This window comes from Triturus cristatus, chromosome 7, assembly GCF_964204655.1.
Source record: "Triturus cristatus chromosome 7, aTriCri1.1, whole genome shotgun sequence".
Classification (NCBI taxonomy): Eukaryota; Metazoa; Chordata; class Amphibia; order Caudata; family Salamandridae; genus Triturus; species Triturus cristatus.
The window spans coordinates 714,491,553-714,516,621 of NC_140590.1; the positions used below are offsets into that span (position 1 = coordinate 714,491,553).

The 25,069-nt window shown below is 46.1% G+C and overlaps 1 protein-coding gene across 1 annotated transcript in view; it reads left to right on the top strand.

Moving 5' to 3' along the window:
* Window positions 1-25,069, top strand: part of CEP131 (centrosomal protein 131) — a 467,091-nt gene that overhangs the window by 418,072 nt on the left and 23,950 nt on the right. Inside the window, exons 24-25 of the mRNA XM_085617399.1 lie at window positions 26-203; window positions 11,560-11,756. Of these exons, the coding sequence (XP_085473525.1) occupies window positions 26-203; window positions 11,560-11,756 (375 nt within the window). The remainder of the gene's footprint in view (window positions 1-25; window positions 204-11,559; window positions 11,757-25,069) is intronic.

Here is a 25,069-nt window from a genome sequence, read left to right on the forward strand (position 1 = left end):
TCTGTCCTTCATACCTTTTTTATAGGATAAAGAGGGTCAGGGACAAGTATGAGGCTGAGCTGCAAGAGCTGGAGAGGTCAGAGAGGAAGTTACAGGAACGCTGTAGTGGATTGAAGGAACGCCTGGCGGAAGTGGAAGGTAACAATATCCGTCTCCAAGGCCTGCTGAAGCAGAAAGAAGACGAGATAGAAGACATACGGAAGGTATGGAGTTGGCAATATTAGATGAGAGAAGCACATATGGGGGTGAGAAGGACTAAGGGCATTCGGAATAAGAGGGTGATGCAAGTGTTACTAGGGTATAGGATTTCCAAACAATGCTCAAGGCATTTGGCATTAGGAATGTGAGGGCGCTTAGGGTTTCAAGTAGGTGAGGGGATAAAGTCTTCAGCAGATGAGGAACTGAGGCCATCAAGGTCATAAGGTATTGAGGAGAGAAAAAGCATCATACTGAAGGTAGAACCAGCATAGAGTTACAGGTGAATAGGTACAAGATGGTCAAGGCATCAGTACCTTGCAGGACACTACAATGCAAGTCATAACAATGCATCCACTACATCAGGAGTGTCATATATATATATACATGTATATAATCTCAAATAAATACCCTTTCAGCCATAGAGTGACGAATAAATTATGCAAAAAAGAAGCAGAGAATTCTGGGTAGTTCTCAAGTTTAGGTGCAAAGTAGCTCCTGCATAGAGCACTCTCAACACCAGCGACACACTAGATCTGCTCACCTCAAATGTCTTCTTTTCTATCAAAGTCTTTAGGCATAGAATTAGCACAGTGCTATCCACGCCGAGATAGAAATTGACAAAGTCTTTTGCCATTTCTACAGCAAAGTCTTTAAGCATAGGACAAGCACAGTGCTGTCCTTGCCGAGCTGTAAAGTGACAAAAGCCATTTATCTCTCCAGGTACATTATTACAGCTTTGAATTGGTAAAATACCAACCAAGCCAACCAGAAATGAGTAAAAGCAACCCCTGACACAGTGTTTTTCTCTAATTAGAGGTCTTCAGAGAGGTATAGCTTTGTCCAGACACAAGGGAGCACCCGGTATAAGTAAAAAAAATACCCATTCAGGCATAGAGTGACGAATAAATTATGCAAAAAAGAAGCAGATAACTCTGGGTAGTTCTCAAGTTTAGGTGGAAAGCAGCTCCTGTATAGAGCACTCTCAACACCAGCGACACTCTAGATCTGCTCACCTCAAATGTCTGCTTTTAATCAGTCTTTAAGCATAGGATTAGCACAGTGCTATCCATGCCGAGATAGAAAGGGACAAAGTCTTTTGCCATTTCTACAGCAAAGTCTTTAAGCATAGGACAAGCACAGTGCTGTCCTTGCCAAGCTGTAAAATGACAAGACATTTATCACTCCAGGCACTGTATTACAGCTTTGAATTGGTAAAATACCAACCAAGCCAACCTGAAATGAGTAAAAGCAACTCCTGACACAGTGTTTCGCTCTAATTAGAGCTCTTCACAGAAGTATAGCTTTGTCCAGACACAAGGGATCACCCAGAATAAGTTAAAAAAAAATACCCTTTCAAAAGACTTTGTCCCTTTCTATCTCGGCGTGGATAGCACTGTGCTAATCCTATGCTTAAAGACTTTGATAGAAAAGCAGACATTTGAGGTGAGCAGATCTAGAGTGTCGCTGGTGTTGAGAGTGCTCTATACAGGAGCTGCTTTCCACCTAAACTTGAGAACTACCCAGAGTTCTCTGATCCTTCTCGGTCACGAACGAAGCACACACTGGGGAAATTGATAAAGTCAATTATTTATTTCACTACACAACCACAACACCAGAAAGACGCGTTTTGGCTTGCACCTTTCTCAATGTCTGTGTGGTTTCAAGCAACGATCCTTTTTAAAGATATTGTAACATAAACACAAAGGAAGGAAAGCAATGCAAAATAATTCGTTAACATAGAGGAAGTCCTCCTCTAGTTACACAAATGTATGATTTCATTTCGGCCAGTTTGGAGTGGTGTGGTTAAGTTTAATGTTATAAAGCAGTGAATAGAAAAAACAAAATTCATAACGTTAATGCATTTCCATTGAGCAAAAAAAATATATATATATTTATATATAGTCAATTGAAATGTAACATTTTAAGCTTAAACAAACACTAGCATTGACCATCTATATTTTACTGAGCTTGCTAGAACTTTTGCCCTCACATTTGCAGGTGTTTTCATCAATAATGTAGTTTGAGATGTTATCAGTGATGTCATCAATGATGTTATTGAATATGTCATAAGTGATGCAGTCTGCGAGGTCATAAACAGAGCATGGTTGGGGCACAATTTCTGGTTAGCTCAACCTGTAACTCGTGAATTTGTTTTTTTTTCTAGTTTAAAATGTTATGTTTCAATTAACATTTTCACCTAACAATAACATCACTTTAACATTTATTTCTATCCAGTGAATTTCTGAGTTTTTTTTATGTATGTAAAATAAGATATTATTACCATACCCAAATACAACATCACTTTAACCTTAGTTTTTTTCCAGTAAATTTCAATGGTCTTTTTTTTAAATAAATCTTTTTATTAAACATACATCAGTTGCAGTGTACAGTACCGTTTCGGCTGACATTTGGAGTTGTAAACATAGAAGGCAACATGTCCAGCTTTGTAGTCCCTTGGTATTTGGAGTTGCAAACATAAAAGGCAACATGTCCAGCTTTGTAGTCCCCTGGACCGACATTTAATCTGTATCTCGTCTCATGAACCCCATAAACATGAACCACCCTTGCCGCCCCTGTGGTCGAGCACCATATCCTCCCCCTCCCCTTCATGAGTCTCTGTACGTCGTGCAATGGTGCCATACTTTCTCCCATTTGCGCGGGCATCCCCTGCTCTCATATACCATCTTTTCTGCAGCGCTACACCAATCAAGATAGGCCTTTCATTGACCCACCTTCGGAGGAAGGATGGCTCCCCACGCCCTGGCAATATTCCTCTTGGCCACCATTGCTGCCACCTGTAGCCAAATTTTGATACATCTGCCATGTCTGCTTCCCGGTTACACATAGTATGTACCAACAAGTGTCTTTTTCAACGTAAAGCAAGATCTTATTGCCATACCCAACCCCTTGCCAGGCATGTTAATAAGATCTTCCCTTCAGCTGTGGGTGGTGTGGGATTGGGTGCAGGGCCTGTGAGCAGCCATCCCTCTGCCAATGCACAGTGTGGGGTTGGGTGCAGAGCCTGGCCTGTGCTCGGGACCTGTGGCAAATCGCCTGGTGGCGGCCAACCCCCATGGACACCCACCCTACATTTTTTGTAATTCATTTTGCTGGACCCTTAGGAGTCCTGTGAAAATGTGGGTACCCCAAAACCTCTTGTATTACTAATTTTGGGCCCAGAGGGGTCTCTGAGGCACCCTGGCACCCCCACCCCATTCTCCACAATGGGTACCCCTACCCTGCTCACTTATATAGTATTTATTTTAACATTTTCAAGACAACAGGGACTAAATCCCTGTGTCCTCTAATGATGCCCGCAACATTTCCTCTGATATTGCAGCCCACTAATCAGAGAGCCCGCTTCTGCAGGATCGATCTCAATCTGATGGGAGAAAGAGCATACTCAGCCAATCATAATGCTTTATTTTTTTAATTCCCACTCCCTAGTGATGAACTGTCACTATATATCTATTTCTTTAACCTTAATTTCTCCCAAACTACTGAATAGAATTACACCAAATCACAAAAAGCACGCTTTCTGGCCAGGCCCTCTGGCCAACCTCCTGCAGGTGGCCAACCCCCACAGACACTGAACATTTGTACTTTGCAATTCTCAGCTACTCTCTCCCCCCCCCCCCCCCCCCATTTTTCTTTTTCATTTTGTGTCCAGTTAGGTCCCTTGGGACACCACCCATAGGGCCAGGGGTCGGGCTATTCCTATCCTGCTCCCTTACATGGTATTTTTAAAACATTTTAAGGGCATGAAGCCGAGTTCCCAAGCCCCTTAGTGGCAGGCACCACATTTCTTCTGATGTTGCAGCCTGCTAATCAGAGGACTTGCCCTTGCGTCCTCTGGTAGCAAGAGCCTGCTAGGCCATTCACAACACTTTGGCCCAGATTTATATCTGGACGGGCAGCCTGCCATTCTGCCATGAGGTCAGAGTAAATTACTAATTTATGAATGACTGCCAAGGCAGTCATATATAAAGGCATTGGCAGGAACCATTGTCACGGTGGTTCCTGTTAATTATTTTACTGTGTGCTGCAGGGCTGTGTCGGAAGGATGCAGCCCTGCAGCAAACAGTATTCTTTATCTTTTTTTTTCAAAAATAAAATAAAAAATATAATGCTTCATCTCCAAGGGAAGTCTTCTGGCGAGGAGAGAATTATAAGAATTTTTCTGTCCCTTACTGTCCTCTCTTTTTAGATCCTTAGTCCCCAGGGCCTTCAGAGACATTTGGCCATGGCAGGGACAGAGTAGTCTCCGTCGTGGCCAAACTAAAGGTCCACCCGCATTTAAATGGGGTGGGTGGACCTTCATATTGGCGATATGTTGGGCTGCAACAGAGTATATATACTTCAATATATAAATTGTGCCATTTATTTTTTAATTTCCCACTCCTGAGGAGCTCCTGAGAGACTACCCTGCCACTATATCTTTTTTTTTTTTAACCTTAATTTTTCCAAAACTGCTGAATGAATTTACACCAAATTGCAAAAAAGTAAGCTTTCTAGGTAAATATCTAGCTTTCTGCTAAATGTGGTGTAATTCTGATTAGCTGTTTTTTCTGTACCATTGTCTAATTTTCTTTATAGAAAAGCTGCATGGGGAAATTGTGTTTTGGGAGCCCCCCTCCCCAGGCTTGACAGATCACCCCAAAACTTTCCAGGAAGGAGCTGAGGAGGATGGACTTTTTGAGGAAAGTTTTGTGAAGACTCCTCAACTGGCTCCAAAGTTATTAGCAAAACAAAAAGACTCTTCCTATGGAAGATTTGACCTAACTATCAGTGTGCCATACTCTTTTCTGTTATGTTGGGGAGAGGAGAGGTGATATATAATATTATTTCTGATGGATACATCTGCCTGTGGATTCCTCACCTTTTGAATATCCCCTGCACCAGCATTCCATGGAAACTTTTTCCTCGCTCTCCACGCCGTCGAGGTCGTCACAATGCCACGGCTCCGCTCGCGACTCCGCATGACCTCACCGGAGCCATAAGAGAGCCTCACCGGCGTGAGGCGTGGTGACGTCAGTTCCCTTTTTTCCGCACCGTCGACGCATAACGGTTTTCTGGGACTCTCCATAATGTTTTCGAGTTACTTTGTTATTTCTCCAGGTTATAACCGTAGGTTCACGATGGCGACTTCAAGAAAGTCGGGATTCTAGCCCTGTAGAAGGTGTGGGGGTCATATGTCTATCACTTACCCCCATGAGGACTGTTTGTGGTGTTTGTCATCGGACCACGACGTGGAGGGCTGTTCATGCTGTCACAAGATGAACCTGAAGGCCTTGAAAGAGCGTGAGGCCAAGCTCTTCATGGCAAAAGCAAGGAAGGAGAAGAGGGGTCGGAAAAGGTCCAAATTGAAGTCAAAGTCATCGACCTCGCATGCTTCGAAGTCGAGGAAGCACAAAAAGAAGAGGAGGCACGGCTCTCTGCGTCGAAGGGAAAGACTTCGAGGTCACCTTCTCCGGTGCCTCGACGTCAACAAAAGGACTTTGTATCTCCATTGCCCTCGCCATCTCCTCAGGTGACTCAGATTCATTCTCCTTCACCTAAAGGTACCTCGGCGCGGTCGCCGACGATGAGGGGCTCTCCGGCTTCGGAGGGCTTACCGGCTCAGGACGAACCTTCTCCTGTACACAAGACTGTGCCTGTGGCTCTGCCTGTGGATCCGGCTGTTCCGGCACCGGATGTTCCTCGTGTGGATACTGACTTGGCTCCGTATCCTCCATTTCCAGGACCGGGTTCAGATCCCATGCATTTTTTAAATGCTATGTATGGCGTGTTTGTCAAGGCAGCCTCCCTCTCCAGTGCACCTTCGGGTCCCGTGGGTCCGCTTGCCTTCAATTTGGGCGTGCCTCAACAATATGCCTAGGCACCCTTCGTGCCTTTTATGCCGACGGTGCTGACTTGGCAGTTTCCAGCACCGAGGTTTTCGACGCTGTATACACAGTCCCCGGCACCATCTGGTGGCCCTTCCTCTCGACTTCGTACGGCGCCGATTCCTGCATCAGACCCTCCATCAACGCCGGCTCTGGAGCTATCGGCGCCGCGTGTGGCGCTGCCGACGCCGCAACAAAGTTGCGTTCGAGGAGAGAGGCACAGAGACTGTAGGAGGAGGAACCGTTTTAAAGAGAAGAGGATGAAGAAGGCGAAATTGAGGAGTCTGCCATCGATTTCGAAGGGCTTCAGGAGGCTAGTGGCCTGGACACCTCCCCAGAGTGGGAGCTTTCTTCTTCAAGAGCCTCTCCATCTCAAGAGGTGGCTCCCTATCATACAGTCATTAGAAAGGCTGTAGAGCTTTTGGACTTGCAATTGCCTACAGCAGAGTGCAAACCAAATTTGCTCACAGAGGTTTTACATTCTCCATCTATAATTGAGCCACTGTTGCCGTTTAATTCTTGAAGTGTGTCATAAACCTCTTTCTGCTCCTGCTGTTTCAAAATCGGTGGCAAGGAGATACAGGTCTGCTCCAGGAAACCCTGCCTTTCTTTAATCTCATCCGTCCCCTGAAAGCTTAGTGGTACAGGCTTCCTGTTCTAAACAGTCTACAGGTGCATTTCCTCAAGCTCTTGCCGACAGGAACTCAAAAAAAAAAAATTGGAGCAATCGGCCAAGAAAGTATTTTCTTATTCTAACATGGCGTTAAAGTCAACCAATGCTACCTGTTTGCTGGGAAGATACATACACGCCCTGATGGATTCTGCTAAACAATTAGCACCCAAGCTGCCTGACGAGGAACGTGGTAATTTTATGGAGGTTCTGACGGATGCACATGCTGCAGCTCGTCAGGTTATACAGTCTGGTCTTGACATAGCTGATTCGGTGGCCAGGGTTATGAGCTCCTCCATCGTTACCAGGAGGCAGGCTTGGCTCAGATCCTCTGGGTTTTCTCCAGATGTGCTGGCTACCCTCCTTGACCTTCCGTTTGATGGATCAAAACTGTTCAGGGAGAAGGCTGATTCTGCACTTCAGAGATTCAAGGATAGCAAGGCCACGGCAAAGTCCTTACGTTAGCTAACTCAATCGAGAGGGTTTGGTTATAGGAAGTATCGAGGATTTGGAAGGTCTTCCTTTTGTAGTCTACGACAGCCTCAGCAACTACAGCAACAGGACCCTCTTTGCAAATCTTACTGAGGGAAGAACAGGGGTCTCCTGCGAGGGTCAACCCGTCAATCCTCCTCCTCCTCTTCCTCCTCCTCCTCTCCTCCTCCTCAACGCAGAAAGCAGCCCTAGATCCCCCATCCTGGTAACACAGGAAAGCAGCCCTATATTCCCCCATCCTGGAGCATGTGGGTCCTGTGGGGGGTCGGCTGTCCCACTGTCTACAGGATTGGAAATCGGTCACTTCGGACCTTTAGGTTTTAAATCTTGTAGAGAATGGGTACGCCCTTCCCTTTCGGGAATTCCCTTCTCCTTACCCTCCTTGCCAAGGTTTCTGTTCGGAAGATCATTTACTTCTCCTCCAGAAGGAGATCCTTGCCTTATTGCAAAAAGGTGCGATAAAGGTAGTCCCAGAGCGGGAAAGGGGTCAGGGATGCTACTCCCGGGATTTCCTGAATCCCAAAATGGATGGCAGGTTACGTCCGATCCTGGACCTCAGGGTCTTGAATTTTTAACTCAAACAGGAGAACTTCAAGATGCTGACCCTTGCTCTGGTTCTTCTGGCGCTGCGGCAAGAGGACTGGATGGTGTCGATCGATTTGCAGGATGCGTATTTTCACATCCCCATCCTGAAGTCGCACAGGAAGCATCTCCGTTTCACGGTAGGGTCGCAGCACTACCAGTTTTCGGTCCTTCCGTTTGGTCTTACTACTGCACCTCGAGTCTTCACAAAGGTGATGGCAGTGGTGTATGCTCATCTCTGGAGGTCAGAAGTTCCAGTTTTCCCTTATCTGGACGACTGGCTGCTCAAAGTGGAGTCGCCGGAGATGGTGCTTCATCATCTGCGAGTGACAGCTCAGCTGTTGTTCAACTTGGGCTTTTCAATAAATGTGCCCAAATCTCACCTGGTGCACTCTCAGTGCAACATGCTCATAGGGGTGGTACTGGATACTACTGTATGTCGAGCTTTTCCACCTCCTCAAAGGATTCTCGACATTCAGGAAATTATCCCTTTGTTTCACAATGGAGTGGTTGTTCCAGTCTTGAAGGTCATTCGTCTGCTTGGTCTGTTCGCTTCCTGCATTCTGTTGGTCAACCATGCACGCTGGCACATGAGGGCGCTCCAGTGGTGCCTCCACAGGCAGTGGCTTCAACACAGCGGGGATCTCTGGGAGATGGTCAGGATCTCCAGAGACACTGCAGCGGATCTGACTTGGTGGTGCGTGGAAGGCAGCTCGTCTCAAGGAAAGTATTTTCAGCTTCATCCGCCGGTGGCCACAGTGATCATGGATGCCTCTACTCTAGGGTGGGGTGCTCATCTGGGGGATCTGGAGGTCTTTGGTCTTTGCTTCACATCAACCTTCTGGAATTGCGGGCGATACGTTTGGCACTAAAAGCTTTCTTCGCGGTCAGTCGGTTCAGGTCCTGACGGACAACACTACCGCGATGTGGTACCTCAACAAACAGGGAGGTGTAGGGTCGTATCGTCTCTGTCGAGAGGCTCTGCGACTCTGGCCCTGGGCTCTGGGTCATCAGATTTGTGTGTTTGCAAATCATCTAGCCAGTGTGCTGAATGTTTGTGCGGACAGTCTCTGTCAGCATTACTCGGCCGATCATAAGTGGCGGCTTCATCCGGAGGTGGTCCATCACATCTTTGAGATGTGGCGGTCTCCTCGTTTGGACCTGTTTGCCACTCGCGAGAAAGCGCACTGCCCGTTGTTCTGCAGTCTCCATTACCCGGTGCAGGGGGCGCTGGGGAATGCATTTCAGTTGGATTGGAGTTCACAGCTCCTTTACGCATTTCCTCCCATACCCTTGATTCCTCGAGTTCTGAGGAAGATTCGCCAAGACCGGGCCCAAGTTATATTGATCACTCTGGATTGGCCAAAAAGGGTGTGGTACACAGATCTACTTCGCCTCTCATCGCACCCTCCGCTCCATCTCCCTCTCAGGGCAGACCTCCTCTCGCAGTCGAAGGGGCAGGTTCTACACCCCCACCTCCAGAGCCTGCACCTTCATGCCTGGAGATTGAACGGGGCAACCTGAGTGCCCTCTCTCTCCCGCTGAATGTGGTAGATGTTATTATATCGTCCAGGCGACACTCCACTAAGTCTATTTGCTCTTCCAGATGGTCTAGATTTGTCAAATTGTGTGGAGAGAGGTCCATTGATCCTTTAAAGGCCCACTTGTCATATATTCTTCAGTTTTCGCTGTTCTTGGCCCAGCAGGGTTGTGCTGTGGTCACTGTTAAGGGCTATTTGTCGGCTTTATCGGCGTTTCTTTGTTTGCCGGATCAGCCGTCTTTGTTTAAATCTCCCATTTTGAGATTTATTAAGGGCCTTACCAATAGGTTTCTGCCTTCGCCCTTTGTTAATCCTCAATGGAATTTAAATCTTGTTTTGACTTTCTTGATGGGTTTCCCGTTTGAACCCTTACATAGTTGTCCTTTGAGACTCCTGTCTTTTAAAACGGTCTTTCTTGTGGCTATTACCTCAGCCAGGAGGGTAAGTGAGCTTCAGGCTCTCAGTTCAAAACCCCCGTTTTTGACCATTCATGCCAAAAGGATGGTCCTCCGGACCAGGGCTGCTTTTCTACCTAAGGTGGTTACTCCCTTCCATCTAGTGCAGTCCATTACTCTTCCTGTGTTCTATTCTCACCCTTCTAAGGAGGAGAAAAGACTTCACCGCCTGGATCCTAAAAGAGTGGTTAGATTTTATTTGGATAGGACTAAAGGCTTGCGATTGGACGATCAGCTCTTTGTGGTCTACGTTGGACGCATGAAGGGCAAGGCTGTGCACAAGCACACTCTTTCCAGATGGATCATCTTGTGCATCAAGATCTGCTATGCCCTGGCTGGTAAGGAACTGCCTGAACGTATTAGAGCTCATTCCACCAGGGCCAAGTCATCCACTTCTGCTTTGGCCAGAGGTGTTCCTGTAGTGGACATTTGTAAGGCTGCGACTTGGGCCTCCCTCCACACTTTCGCAAAACATTATTGCTTGGATTCCGAAATGAAGAGGGAGGGCCACTTAGCGCACTCTGTCCTGCAGGTCTTTTTGGTATAGAAGGGTGGACATCAGGAGAACAAGTTACTCACCTTCAGTATCGCTTTTTGTGGTGGAGACAGTACACTGACCCACCCTCCTCCCCGATGTCCATCCTTGTATACCTTAAAAGTGGCTTGGTTTAACATGTTTGTTTTGCATTGCCTCTTCTATCTGCCTTTGTGTGGTTTACAGGAAATGCTTTTATTCTTTGGCTTTCCTTTTTAATTTTACACTGTGTATTTTTGTATGAATATTGTGTACTGTATATACTTTGAATCTGTTGTCGGTCCACCTGTTTGACTCGGAGGCATGGATGGGTGGAACTGACGTTATCACGCCGACGAGGCTCTCTTATGGCTCCGGTGACATCATGCGGAGTAGCGAGCGGAGCCGTGGCATTGTGATGACCTCGTTGGCGTGGAGAGCTAGGAAAAAGTTTCCGTGGAATGCTGGCGCTGGGGAACTTCAAAAGGTGAGGAATCTACAGGTAGATATAGTATCCACCAGAAAAATTGTTACCGAAGGTAAGTAACTTGTTCATCTATCTACATCAAAATGTATTTACTTCTCTGCAATGTATTTTCCCCTTGTAGTGACTCCTGTTATAAATGTAGTAAAAGCATACCTGCATGATAATGGCTCTGGTTGTGGACTCTGCATGATTGCCATGAGTGGTACAGCCCTCGTTGTATTGGGACTGCAATAGAGGGAAAGTTAAACTCCAGATCACTAGGTGTAACATTGTCTGATCCTGGGGATTAAAGTTCAGGGAGGTTTGAGCATCAGGTCACTAGAGAGCTCCTCAGCTACTCCTGGGGATTTGAGACAGTGGGGACACAGAGCTCCAGGTCACTAGGGACACGCTGACAAGCCCTGGGCCTTCAATGTAAGTGAGAGTGTGTTGGGTAAACTCCAGGTCAGTTTAGTACAGGCTAGACCAAATCAGAACTGAGAGCACTAGAGACTAATAAATTCAGACTTTATTGTGGTGCATGGAAGAAGATTCGAGAGAAGCACTGAGTTCATGATTACAAGTGACATACTGCACGAGTCCAAGTTACCAAAGTTGTGTGTGGTGTAGTACAGAAGGGCTGCCACATACTACAGTTGACCCAAACAGCTATCTCTGACAAATGAATTCCCAGCCTGACTCCTTTCACTGCTATTCAAGTTTTCCTATGCATTCATTGGTTTCTTTGCCTTGAAGGTGAAGGACCGATTAACCGAAGAGAGGAACAGCTTGTCTGAGGTGATTCGTCAAGAGTTTGCAGACAGGTTGGTGTTAACCGAGGAAGAAAACAAAAGGCTGAAAACAGAAGCGTCCGAAATGAGAGCCAGGCATCGCCTGGAGTTGGAACGGATCAGCCGGGACAAGGAAGAGGAGCTGGAGGAAGTACACAAGAGGTGAGAACCAATGCAAGGGGTTCATAACACCCAGAATTCTCTTTCCAAGGCACACATCTCATGATATCATGTCTATCATACTGTATCTTAATCCTCCAGCCAGAATCTCAACCTGCCTAGTTGAGGCTTAAGACATATTAGAAAATCCACTGGATTTGACCTTTGGGTCTTCAAGTCTCAGTTTGCTATTGCAGCAGTCAAACAACTGAATTTTTCAGCATTTGTATACTTTCTCTTGTGGCCTTCGAACATACATACATACACACACATATATATATATGCATATGTGTGTGTATGTGTATATATATGTGTGTGTGTTTGTATATATGTACATATGTGTGTGTGTATATATGTATATGTGTGTGTATGTATGTCCGAAGGTCAGAAGTGCTAGTCTTCCACCACCCTGAAGACTGGCAGTTGAAGGTGGGCTCATCCCAGGGGCAGTCGTTGACCACCTCCTGACTACGGCGAACCTCCTGTTATCTTTGGGATTCACTGTCAATGTGCCAAAGTCACACCTGACTCTTACTCAGACACTCCCCTTTATCGAAGACATTCTTGAAATGATTCCGTTTTGCACCTGTTGCCTGAGAAATAGATTCAAGGACATTCAGGCTATGATCCAGATCTTGCTCCTGGAGTTCAGTGAGGTCGACTCTGAGGCTGCTGGAACTGATGACCTTCTGCATCCTGCTGGTCAAGCACGACAGGTGGCATATGCGAGCTCTGCATTGGGATTTGAAGTCTCAGTGGGCCCAACATCAAGTGGGGCCTTTCCGGCCACGTTTAGATTTTGGAGGAGACTGGGCACAATCAGCAATGGTGGTCGCTGGACAGCAGTTGAGTCAGCAGCAGAACCCTCATCCTTCCCCACACAGAGCTGGCAGTGGTGACTGATGCACTGCTTTTGGATTGGAGCGGTCATCTGGGAGAGATGGAGATAAGAGACCTCTGGTTTCAGGCAGAGTCCTGGATCCATATCAACCTTTTGGAGCTGAGGGCCAAATGCTTGGCTTTGAAAGCCTTCCTTCCATTCAAGAGGAGACTGGTACAGCTGCTCACAGTAAACATCACCACCATGTTGTATTACAACAAACAGGGCTGAGTTGGGTCATGGACCTTGTGCAGAAGGCTGTGCACCTCTGGAATTGGCTGGACCACAAAATAATTTTTATGAACCTTTTGGCAGGATTATTGAATGTTAGGACAGATGAGCGCAGCCATCGATGCCCAGCAAATCATGAATGGTGGGTACACCCGGAGGTGGCACAGGGTCTCTTCTGCGAATAGGGAGAACCTTGGCTCGATCTGTTTGCCACTGCTGAGATTGGGCAGTGTCAGCCCTTCTGAACTTTGGAGTGTCCAAGGCGTCGCTCTCTTGGAGACTCGTTTGCCTAGAGTGGACTTGTGACTCCTTTATGCCTTCCTGCCGATACCACTCCTGGCCTGACTACTGAAGAAAATGAGGAATGACCCGGCACAGGTCATCCTAGTTGCCCAGAATTAGGTATGGCGAGTATGGTATCCAGAACTCCTGGGTCTGAGCATCTGTCCTCTGATCAGGCTGCCCCTTCGGGAGGATCTGCTGTTGCAGGGCAGGGTTCTGCACTGGGGCCTTTGTGAGCTCCACCTCCATTTATGGAGATTGAGTGGTGACAGTGGAACACCTTTGACTTTCCAGCGGAGGTGGTTGATGTAATTTTGCCAGCCAGGTATTCCTTGACAAAAACTGTACATGCCTGTTATTGGAACAAATTTCTGCTTTCTGCATTACTCTGCAGATTAACCTCCTTCAGGCCAAGTTTTCTTACATTTTCTTGTTTTGTCCTTAGTCCGGCAAGGACTTTCCCTGGGCACAGTGAAAAGGTAAATTTCGGCTTTTTCGGCTTTATTGTGATATGCCGGATCAGCTCTTTGATAAAGCCTCCTGTTCTAAGATTTGTGAATGGGTTAATGTGTTTCCACCCTCCTCATTCTTTATGCCACAATGAGACCTTAACTTGGTCCTCAAATTTCTAATGTGTACTCTATTTGAGCTGCTCCACAGCTGTCCGTTATGGCTCCTTAGCCTCAAGACAGTGTTCCCCTTGTTATTAAAATTGGTGCGGCATGTGAGTGAGCTTCAAGCTCTCTGTATCAACCCACTAAACAGCACCGTCTTCTCTGGACAAACTGGTTCTGCAGACTCTGGCATCCTTTCTGCTGAAAGTTCAATCAATCAATCAGTGGTTTATAGAGTGAGCTACTCACCCGTGAGGGTCTCAAGGTTCTGGGGGGGCGGGGGGGGGGGGAGGGGGGATGAACGGCTCCGGGTCAGACGAAGAGCCAGGTCTTGAGGTCCTTCCTGAACGAGTGGAGGGTTGGGGAGCGCCTGATGTTGATCGTGAGCTCGTTCCAGGTTTTGGCTGCGATGTAGGAGAAAGCTCTCCCACCAGCTCTGCTTCTGCGGATGCGGGGGACCTCTGCCAGGGCGAGGTTGGCAGAGCAGAGGTTTCTCTTGGGTACCTGGAAACATACTCGGTTGCTGAGATATTTGGCCCTCTTCTCGGCGTGGAGCCAGTGGAGGCTTCGTAGGTGTAGGGTCATGTGTTTGTGGCACGGTGTCCATAGGACGAGCCTGGCTGCGACGTTCTGGATGGTTTGGAGCTTGCGTAGAAGAGTTTTGTAGATTCCGGCGTAGAGGGAGTTGCTGTAGTCCAGTGTGCTGGTAATGAGTGTGTGGGTGACGGTCTTTCTGCAGTTGGGTGGGATCCATTTGAAGGTTTTACGGTTTTACGAAGGATGCGGAGGCAGTTGTAACTGGTGGAGGTGACGGCATTGATCTGGCGGTTCGTGGAGAAGGAGGAGTCGAGAATTATGCAGAGGTTCCGAGTGTGATCAGTCGGGGTGGGTGGGCTCCCAAGGTCGGAGGGCCACCAGGAGCTGTCCCAGGCGGAGGTGCAGGACCCTTGGATGAGGACCTCGGTCTTCTCGGAGTTGAGCTTTAGGCAGCTGTCCTTCATCCAGGCTGCTACATTTCTCATTCCTTCCTGGAAACTGAGTCTGGTGATTTCTGGGTTCTTGGTGAGGGAGAGGATGAGTTGGGTGTCGTTGGCGTAGGATACGATGCTAAGCCTGTGCTGTCTGACGATGGTGGCGATGGGGGCCATGTAGATGTTGAATAGTGTCGGGCTTAGTGAAGATCCTTGGGGTACTCTGCAGATTATGTCAGTGGGGTCGAAAGGAAGGGGGGGGGAGGAGTCAGATCCTCTGGGTTCTGCCGGAGAGGAAGGATTGGATCCAGTCGAGGGCGGATCCCTGAATTCCTGCGTTGTGTAGTCTGGCGGCTAGCGTGCGATGTGAGACTGTGTCGAAGGCTGCAGAGAGGTCTAGGAGGATGAGGGCCACGTGTGTCCCTGGTCTAGCAGCATGCGGATGTGGTTGGTGGCTGCGAGGAGGGTGGTCTTGGTGCTGTGGTTGCTGCGGAAGCCAGACTGGGAAGCGTCTAGGATGCAGTTTTCTTAGATGAAAGTGGTCAGCTGGGTGTTCACGAGTCTTTCGGTGACTTTGGCTGCGAAGGAGAGGAGAGAGATGGGCCGGTAGTTCTTAAGGTCGGTTGGGTCGGACGTTGGTTTCTTGAGAAGGGGTTTCACCTCTGTGCGCTTCCAGTCTGGCCAGATGCCGGATATGAGGGAGGAGTTGATTGTCCGTACTAGTTCGGGTGCAATGACAGCAGCGGCCCTGTGGAAGATGTGAGGAGGGCAGGGGTCGTTGGGGCTCCTGAGTGCGTCGTCTTCATGGTTAAGGAGATGAGCTCGACGGATGCGGGGGTCCAGGAGGTTATGGTCGGCTTCTCAGCAGTGGTGGGTGGCGTGGTGCTGTTTCCTGCTGGCTCGCTGAAGTTGTCGTAGAGGGCCTTGATCTTCAGGTGGAAGTAGGAGCTGAGTTTGTGGCAGAGGTCCTCGCAGAGTTCCTGGGAGGGTGTGATGTCAGAGGATTCGCAGGTGGGTTTTGTGAACTGCCGAATGACGTTGAACAGTTCCTTGACGTTGGATGCGATGGTCTTGACTTTGTCTCTGATGAAGGTCCTTTTGGTGTCTCTTTTATACACTGGTGGTAGTCCTTGAGAGCGCTTTTGTGGTTGTTCCATGCTTCCGTGGTCTTCTGGTTCCTCCATGTTTTCTCCAAGCGTCTGCAGGAGCGTCTGGCTTCTTGGAGTTCGGTGGTAAACCAGGCAGCCTTCAGCAGGCGTTGATTGGTGGTGCGGCGGAGAGTTGCCAGCTTGTCGGCGCAGCATGAGACCCGCCGGTGGAATTCCCTGGCTGCGGAGTTGGTGTCGGTCGTGGTCTTGGGGGGGGTCTTGGAGGAGGGCAGAGTTCAGGTGCTCCTCGGTGACCTTACTCCAGTTCCGTCGTGGCGGGCGTGGGGCAGTCTTGGGTGCGGTGGTGCTGTTGAAAGTGAAATGGACGCAGTGGAGGTCCGTCCAGAGGGGCTGAGTGGTATGGCTGAAGCGGATGTTGGATCCTCCCGCGAAGATGGGGTCGAGGGTGTGGCCCGCTCTGTGGATGTGGGTACCGACCAGCTGTTTCAGTCCTAGGATGGCAAGGTTCTCGAGGAGTGTGGAGGAGTCGGGGTCCTTGCTGTTTTCAAGGTGGAAGTTCAGGTCCCCGAGCAGGATGTGGTCCGTGGAGGTGATGGCGTGTGGTGCGGTGCAGTGTGGTGCGCTCGGCGATGGTGGTTGCGGGCTGGGTGCGGGCACCGGGTGGTCTGTAGATGAGGGTGCCGCGTAGTGTGGTCTTAGGGTTGGTCTGGATCTGGAAGTAGAGGTGTTCTATGTTGGAGTGGGGGTCACTCATGCTGGATGTGGAGAGTCGGAGGAGGGTCTTGTGTGTGATGGCGAGTCCTCCTCCCGGGCGGTGTGGGCGGTCCTTTCTCCGGATCTTATAGTCATCAGGGATTGGTGTGGCAATGTCAGGGGCGGAGGAGGCGTTGGTTCAAGTTTCCGTGAAGAATGCGATGTCGGGCGAGAGGGTGTCGATCAGGTCCCAGATTTCTACGGCATGTCGGTGTAAGGAGCGCACGTTGAGAAGGATACAAGTCAGGGTTTCAGTGGGTTGTTCAGTCGGCGGTCCTCCGGCGGCAGCGGGCGTCTCATCAACGGTGAAAGATCTACGGCAGTGTCCGCACGAGAACTGCCCATGGGTCGTGTTGGGCAAGGCTCTTACGCAGTCGGCATGGCCCCCGGGGTTGTGAGCGCGGAGGGTGGCTGAGTCATAGCGGTGGGGACCAGGAGAACTAGGGTTCTTGGCGCTGGTCGCGGACGGCCGTAGACGGTCTTGCCTTAGGCGTGCCTTCGGCGCGCCAGTGGCACGACCGCACAGTGGTCGCCATTATGTAGTGGAGGGGGGCGGGAGTAGAGGTGGAGGCGGGAGTGGGGCTGGGTCAGGGGGTGGGTGGTAATTGACCAGGAGCGGTAGCGGGAAAAGATTTACAAGGCGGAAGCGCTAAGCGCGCTTGACACAGTAATGCACAAAACACAGTATGAGACACAAAATGGTAGAAGCGCTAGGAGCGCTGACTACAGTAATGCAAGATTAAAACACAACTAAATCCAAAATAAACCTGAGCAGAGGCGGGCGCGAGGCTCGAACTCTGCTGGCGTGCAACAACCAGTTTTGCAAATCTTACTATGTGTTGCAGATTGCTTCTCTCTTTACTGCAGTTTTATCTGGGACTGTATGTCATATCCTGTAGATCTAAGCACTGTCACTTTAAGAATTATAAAATGGTGGCTGAAGCCAAGGAGCGCTGTCATGTGATCAAGGTCAGGAAGGACCGAAACGCGTCATGGCCGACTAGCAAAAATAAAATTATTGCACAGAAACGTGCCTGCTTTATATCCTGGAGATTGGGGATTTCAAGAAGCAGTTAATCAAGATATATAATATGAGAGAGAGAATGAATATCTATATATTGATGTAGAGCATGAGGTATATAGATTTGGGCATTGTTTTTTCATTATTTATGGCAGATTCTTATCCAGATATTTGCCATCTGTCTCCACGTGTTCTATGTGTTATGGGACTCTTGCAGTGTTAATTTTATCTAATGACGTTTTATTCAATGATAGACTTTGATTTACATTAGTTTTTGTTCTTGGTTTGGTTTTTCCGACTTTACGATGAATGCGTTTATTCATCGAAGCTCTAATGTGGATGAGTTCTGGAACCTCTTTTTTCTGGATTTATTAGGACAGGCTCTTTTGACTACTTCCTTTCTAGTGTAGGGAACTGTAGTTTACAGGGTATTTGTTATTGCCTTTGGCCCTTCTAGTCCGTAGGCTCATTTCACCCTTTAAGGGTCCTTGCCACAGTTTTTATAAGGAGCCCATAATCTTTTTCATCTAATTCCTCTGTACATCTGGTCTATTGTTAATTTTGACTGACTTGTTCTCTCTGAGAACTGTTGTAGGATTAGTTTGCGGACCGCCTTCCGGAAGGGTATAGCTATAGTATTTAGTTCAAAAGTTAAGAAATCTGCGGCTAGATGCCTCTATCAGATGAACAAGTTACTTACCTTTGGTAGCACATTATCTGGTAGAGACATAGTCTAGCTGCAAAGTCCTTCACAACATACCCATCCTCCACACTCTGCGAATGTTTTGCAGCGTAACAGGTATTTTCTATTAGAACACTGGTCTATATACCGGTGGTCAGTGTTTCAAGCAGCTATGTGCTTCATCGAACCATTTGATCTTTCCTTATTGACCTTGTCCGGGTGTAAGGGTTGTACCCTTTTTCAGCACTGGTTTTATATAAATCAGTGATCGCTCTTTCATGTAGTTGTGTAATTCAACTAACCATTTGGTCTTAACTTGTAGATCTTGACTTGGTATTCCTATACCATTCATCTCTGTTATCTAGTGATTGTTTCAAAGATACATTGATCTTTTATGGCACACTGTTTCCACTGCCACTTTCTATAGTGGCTCTGCCTTGTGGTGTGCATGGTTTCACATAAGCTGACGTCTGCGCGCTGGAGGGGACTTGCATGACTCCACTGACGTTACAACCGGAGTCGGAGTCCTACGATGCCGTCCCCTGGCACGCAGAGGTACTACTGAAAAAATTTCTGGATCCAGTGTGATGCCTGTGGAGAATTCAAAAGTTAAGGAATCTGTGGCTAGGCTATGTCTCTACTGAATAATGCGTTACCAACAGTAATTAATTTGTTCGTCGGGTCCCCCAGAGGAGGGCATTTTGCCTGTTCGTTTCTACTGGACTTTCTAGTTTGAGTCTATGTTCAGCTCACCTCCAATTAGGTACTGCCAGTGCTTAATTTGAGACCGTGCATTCTATTGCTCGGTATCGGCACTTAATTGTCAACACCAATGCTTGTGACGGTCTGCTACAAGGTGGCGCTGTCTGGATAGTTTAGAGATGACCACAACAATAGTCAATAATATATTCAATATACATTAAAAATGACTTGCCGAATGCCCAAGATATTCTTATATCTTTGGGGGTGGGGGGTGGGGTGAAATAGTGTGAATCGTCATACTTGTAGGAGTGTGATGGATAGTAGTTGGTACAGGACAATGTGTTTTGCAAGATGTGAGAGAGAGAGAGAGAGAGAAAAAACAACTTTTACCGCTTGCAATTGGCCATTTTAAATAAAGTGCTTTGTAGTGTGTCACATGACTACAAGAAAAGTGCATTGGACAAAAGACTCGTAGTTTTACACGCAGAACTTGTCAACTTACAATTTGAGTATATATAAATCAGTGCAAAGAATTACATTTCGATGTTTAGCCACATTATACTATTCAACAAATGAAATTCATAGCTAAATGCTTTGTTTAAAAACCATATACTGAAAATAAAATGCAACTTTCGCACCAATTTAAACGCGCGTTATCACAAAATTGATATTGCGTGATACATTTATACAAAATATCGCACTGTTACTAGCATCACAGTATGCTATAAAATTCAACTAATTGAATAATTAACCATCAATGTTATTAATAGAGTTGTTTGCAGACTACCCGCTTATCTAGCCCGTGTGGGTTAAATATCTATCCTGTGTAGGCGCAGATTATTGAATCATATGATCTCCCTTTCAAGCCACCGTGTGCAATTACTAACTCATGTAGTACTTAGTATCCAGCCCCAGTGGACAATTACTCATTCCTTGTGTGTACAGTCCATGTCTATTTGTGTACGTGTTAAAAGAAAAAACTTGTGACTGTGAATTTACAAAAAAACTAAACGGTTAAAAGCAATTGATGTGAGGATGCGCATATTTAGTCCCATTGGAATTTGTGTGTTTAATTCTAAGATGTAGCAGGACTCTAACCTTCTGAGTTTCTTTTCTCGATTGCCCCCTCGAGCATTTGGTGGAATCCAATCAATTACAAAGTATGTTAAACCTTGTGTGTTTTTCTCTTGATGGGCCTTGAAATGGCGCACCACTGGATAGGTTTTATCGCCATTCCGAATGGCTCTAAGATGTTGTAACACCCTTTTATGGACGGGATGGATTGTGCTTCCTACATACCTCAAGCCACATGGGCATTGAAGGATGTAGACCGCAAACTCTGTTTTACACAAACGATCCTTTGATTCTTTTAACTCTTTTGGACAGACCCAATGTATATGTCTGTGTGTTTTTGCCATGGCTACAGGCTTTACATTTAGTATACTTAATGAAGCCTTCTTTCCGTTTTAGCCATGTGGTCTTTTGGGTTCCCTTCTCTTTTTTTGGAACCATGTTGCTGACTAACATCTGCTTGAAGGAACGTGCTCTTTTAAAAGTGATTGCTGGTTTCTTTTGGACTAGCTTCCCCAATAACGGATCATTGCGTATTAGGTGCCAGTGTCTGGTTAAGATGTTCCTCACTTTACCGTGTTGACGGTTAAAGGAGGTAATCATTCTCACATGATTTTTCTGTGTCTCTTCTCGTGTAATCTTACTCTGACTCTTATTAAACAGAATATCTTCTCTTGTTCTTTTAGTGGCTTTCCTAGTTGCAGCTTGCACATTCTCTTTTGTGTAGCCTCTAGCTTGGAACCGAGAACTGAGACTTTCCAATTCCTTGATTCGTACATCTGGCTCACTACAGTTACGGATTGTCCTTAGGCATTCCCCATAAGGTATACTTCTTATCAAATTGTGGGGGTGGAAACTAGTAGCATGAAGCAACGTGTTCCCTGCCGTTGGTTTACTGTAGAATTCTGAATGTAGTTTGGAGTCTTTGACATAAATAGTCAAATCCAGGAAATTGACCGAACTGTTACTAATCGTGCTGGTGAAATTTAAATCATTCACCTGCAGTTGTTTTATAAAGATTTTTACTGATTCTTCAGTTCCTTTCCATATGACGAATACATCCTCAATAAATCAACTCCAATGTAATACATTCTCTTCCCACTCTGTCTGATACACGACCCGGACCACCTGCTCCTCCCACCAGACCATATGCAGATTCACATAGCTGGGGGCGAAGCAGGTGCCCATCGCTGTACCACAGACCTGGTGAAACAATTCATCATTGAAGAGAAAATAGTTACTTTTTAAACAGACCGGAATCATGGAGAGTAACATCCGTGTATGCGACCACAACTTGATTGGACGGTTACTGAGATAGTGTTTCATAGCCTTAAGTCCGTCCTCATGTTTAATGCTGGTATATAAAGTGGTCACATCTATGGTAACTAGCAACAGATCTTGTTCCCATGGCAGATCATAGATTTTCTTTAGGAAGTCTCCTGTATCTTGAAAATAGGAATGGAGAAGTTTAACAAAAGGACATAAAAATGAGTCGATGTATTTAGAAGTGTTTTCAAAGGCCCCAACAATGACAGAAATAATTGGGCAACCTGGGGGGTTCTCCGCATTTTTATGCACCTTAGAAATCAAGTAGAACACAGGTACTACAGGGCTATCAATTTTTAAAAAGCGAAATTCCTCCTGTGTTATTAAACATTGATTGTACCATTCTTGCAACTGATCATTATACAACCTGAAACTCCCATGCATAATTCCTTCAGTGATTTTGGCATAGTTATTTTGATTGTTAAGTTGTTTATAGGCTTCTTTAAGGTAGTTGACTTTATCCCAAAGGACAACGTTCCCACCCTTATCAGCATCCCTCACAATACAATTGCCCTTAGATGTAAGTTTGGTAATTAAGGCAGAGTACTCTTTTGCATGCTGTGAGAGGGATTTATGTTGAACACTTGTGCACTTTTCCAGATTTTTTAGATCATTAATTACTAATTAATTGAACACATCTATTGAGTCTTTAGTGCTCATTGGTACAAATCTGGAAGCCGGTCTGAAACTCGTGGGTACGTTGCCACTAATGTCTACTTCTTGTTCTTTTGCTACTTCAAAAACTTGACTGTCTGAGATTGCCATATCTTCAAAATGGCTGGATGGATTAATTTCCGTAGAAATATTTATGTTCAAACTCTGTGGGCTTTCTTCAGTTGTATCCAAGCGTCTTAGTTCAAGCATGAGATCCATATCTGCCACAGACGGATTGCTTGTTGTAGCCTCATTCATAAGTACATTACTTGCTGAGCATGGTTTACGCGGTTGGTTTTGTGCTAAATGTTTTCTTAATATCAAAGTTCTTACAAATTTGAAAACATCCACTCGCGTCGTTACATAATTAAATTCTGCTGGTGGACAGTATGATAAGCCAAGTTTGAGAATATTTTTCTCCTCATTATATAGTTCAATATCAGTCGAGTTAATTATTGTAGCTTCGTTTTCCATCGCTAATGGGCCAATCATTTGTTCTTTTTTGTGTTTATAGTGTTAGGCTTGTTTGGACCCTTTGCGCCTCCGTTGCCTCTTCCTCGTTGTTTGCCTTCGTAATTCACTTGGGGTCTTGGTCAGAGGTTGAATCTCCTTTCTTGTTCTAAAAAAACAAATTCCTCTAGAACTGATGTCACTACCCCACTGGCTTGACGACTATGTCCTTCCTCTAAATCAGTGTCGACTTCAGTGCTTTGAATGCTACTATGATCTGATTGCGCCTCTGCTCTTATCTGCCCTTTAGGATTCATTCTTATTCTTCTTACATTTTGAATTTATTTTGGCAAAGGTGTAGATCTGCCCACGTTCGTAATCGTTCTTATCTCTTAAGAATGTCTGTGCTTTTCTTTCTCTGATTGTTATTTCCAGTTTTTTAAGGCGCTCCATCATTCCTTTTTAGGTCTCGCCTGATCTAGCGTATGCGCTGATCTGGCTGAGACATTTTGTATACGGCTTTTCAAAGTGCTGCCTGTGGCCTAAAGTTTGAGTGCACGTGAGTGTGCACGCGCGCAGCGCGTGATGGCAAGCGCGATCACTTCCACTTTCGTGGCTGCGTCACTTTCACGGCTGCGTAGCCAAAGTTTGTTTATTTTAATGCTTTTGTCATTCGAGGCCGCCTCACTGCTTGTTTGCATTTTCCATTCATGCCCTTTATTGCATTTAATGGGCAATCTGCTCACAATAAATGCATTTTGTTTCTGCGCATGTCTCTCTTTTTTATGTGAATTGAATTGTTTTATTGGTGGTTGTTTTTTGGGTATCTGCATCTTTAAGTCACATTATTCATGCAGTTTCAGTTTTTCAGGCCTGACGATTCAGCAAGCTGCGGAATCATCTATTTGTGGGAGACCGAGTATTAAATTCCACTGTGAAAGTAGCACAGCCTGCAATATATGTACAAACTTTGCATTTCAATTCACAACCCACACCGAGCAATCATTTTGTTTTGACAGTCAATTAAATGCAGACTTTCGAGTGGTTTTGTCAGTGAAAACAAAGCTTCATATTGCAATGCTGGAAGGACGATTACCACTTTAGAATTTTACAGCTCAAAGTAAGGTGCCTATGTTTGTTCCTTAAACATGTTTTATTTCTTATAAGGGAAAACTCGTTTTTTGGCAGGAGGTCTGCACCTTTAACAGTCAAACATGTTCTGTCTAGAGAAACAGCTGAAACCTCCGAGTCTGTTCACGTGCCTTGTTTAGAGCTGGCAGACGTTCAGTCTGCTGTGGAGTGCCATTGACATCACTGCACTCTTAATACTGCAGACTGGACATCTGTCACTTCCTGTCAGATATCCCACTTCCGCCCAACTCGAAATAAGCCCTTAGACTTAGAGATTTCCCAACGAAGGAACTTCAAAAATGAGCCTTCAAGTTTTTACATTAATTATCATACTTGGTGGTCTTATGGTGTTTTTAACTTCATTTTAATTATGCATTCATATGATACAGTTAATACAAATGTAGAGCACCTATTTTTCGTTTATATAACGATAACAAAAGTGAACAAGGTCAACAGTCACACGCACAAACAGAATAATAAATTACACTGCATTCTGGGTATCGCAATTACCGGGTACAAGAGCCCGATACAATCGGTGTCTCCATCTGGAGGAGATATATTTGTTGAGCATCATGGTTCTTTACTGACCTATTTCTGACAGTATGATATTTTCCCTGCTAAAGAGGCAGTGTATCAGGTGGGTACAGTAAATCGTCAATGTGTGCACTCCCCTCCATTAGATCTTCTCCATCTCTAGAAGGACCTGCTGTATGGCTATCTCTTCTGCATGGGACGAATCCTCCACACCCCTGTCCATCCCTGTTCAGTGAGTAGGAGGCTCTACTCTCATTTTTTGGGTCTGGCTAGTAGTAAGGTTAACAGTGCTGCCCTTTTCATTATTTGGGCTTTGGTCTTAATCATTTATAGACCTATCAGGTATGTAAACAGGTCCAGTGCAGTTCATCGTCCAGTAACTTCATTATCTCGCCACTTAATTCCCGCCGTTCTAGTAATTTCAGCCTGACCAAGTCAGAGAGAAGACTGTGCCCTCCCCATTTTACATTTGAGACATTTCCCCGATGTACCTTAATATATCGTGTGTATCATGGCCACAGTTACTTCTGCACTGTGTACGATGTTAAACTGGATGAGGTGTAATTTAGCTTTCCTTTACTATTTTTTGTATGTTTGATAGGGCTATGTTGCAGTCTTAGTCTGTAAATCCCAGTACACTGTAGATGTCTTATCTGTACCTCACTGAAAGTGTCTGCTTCGGCATATTTACAGAGAGTGCCCTATATATTCTTGACCCATGACTATTTGGAGTCCTGCATATTTACTATTACAGTTAGTGTGTGCAGCACCATCTGTGCAGCACCACAGCTCGTGAGTACATTCCCCAGTTATCCCAAACCGCCTTAGTATTTTTTTTACATTCGTTTTTGTTAGGCACGGGGAGATTAAGTGATTTGCCCAGAATCACGGGATGTTCACCGTCA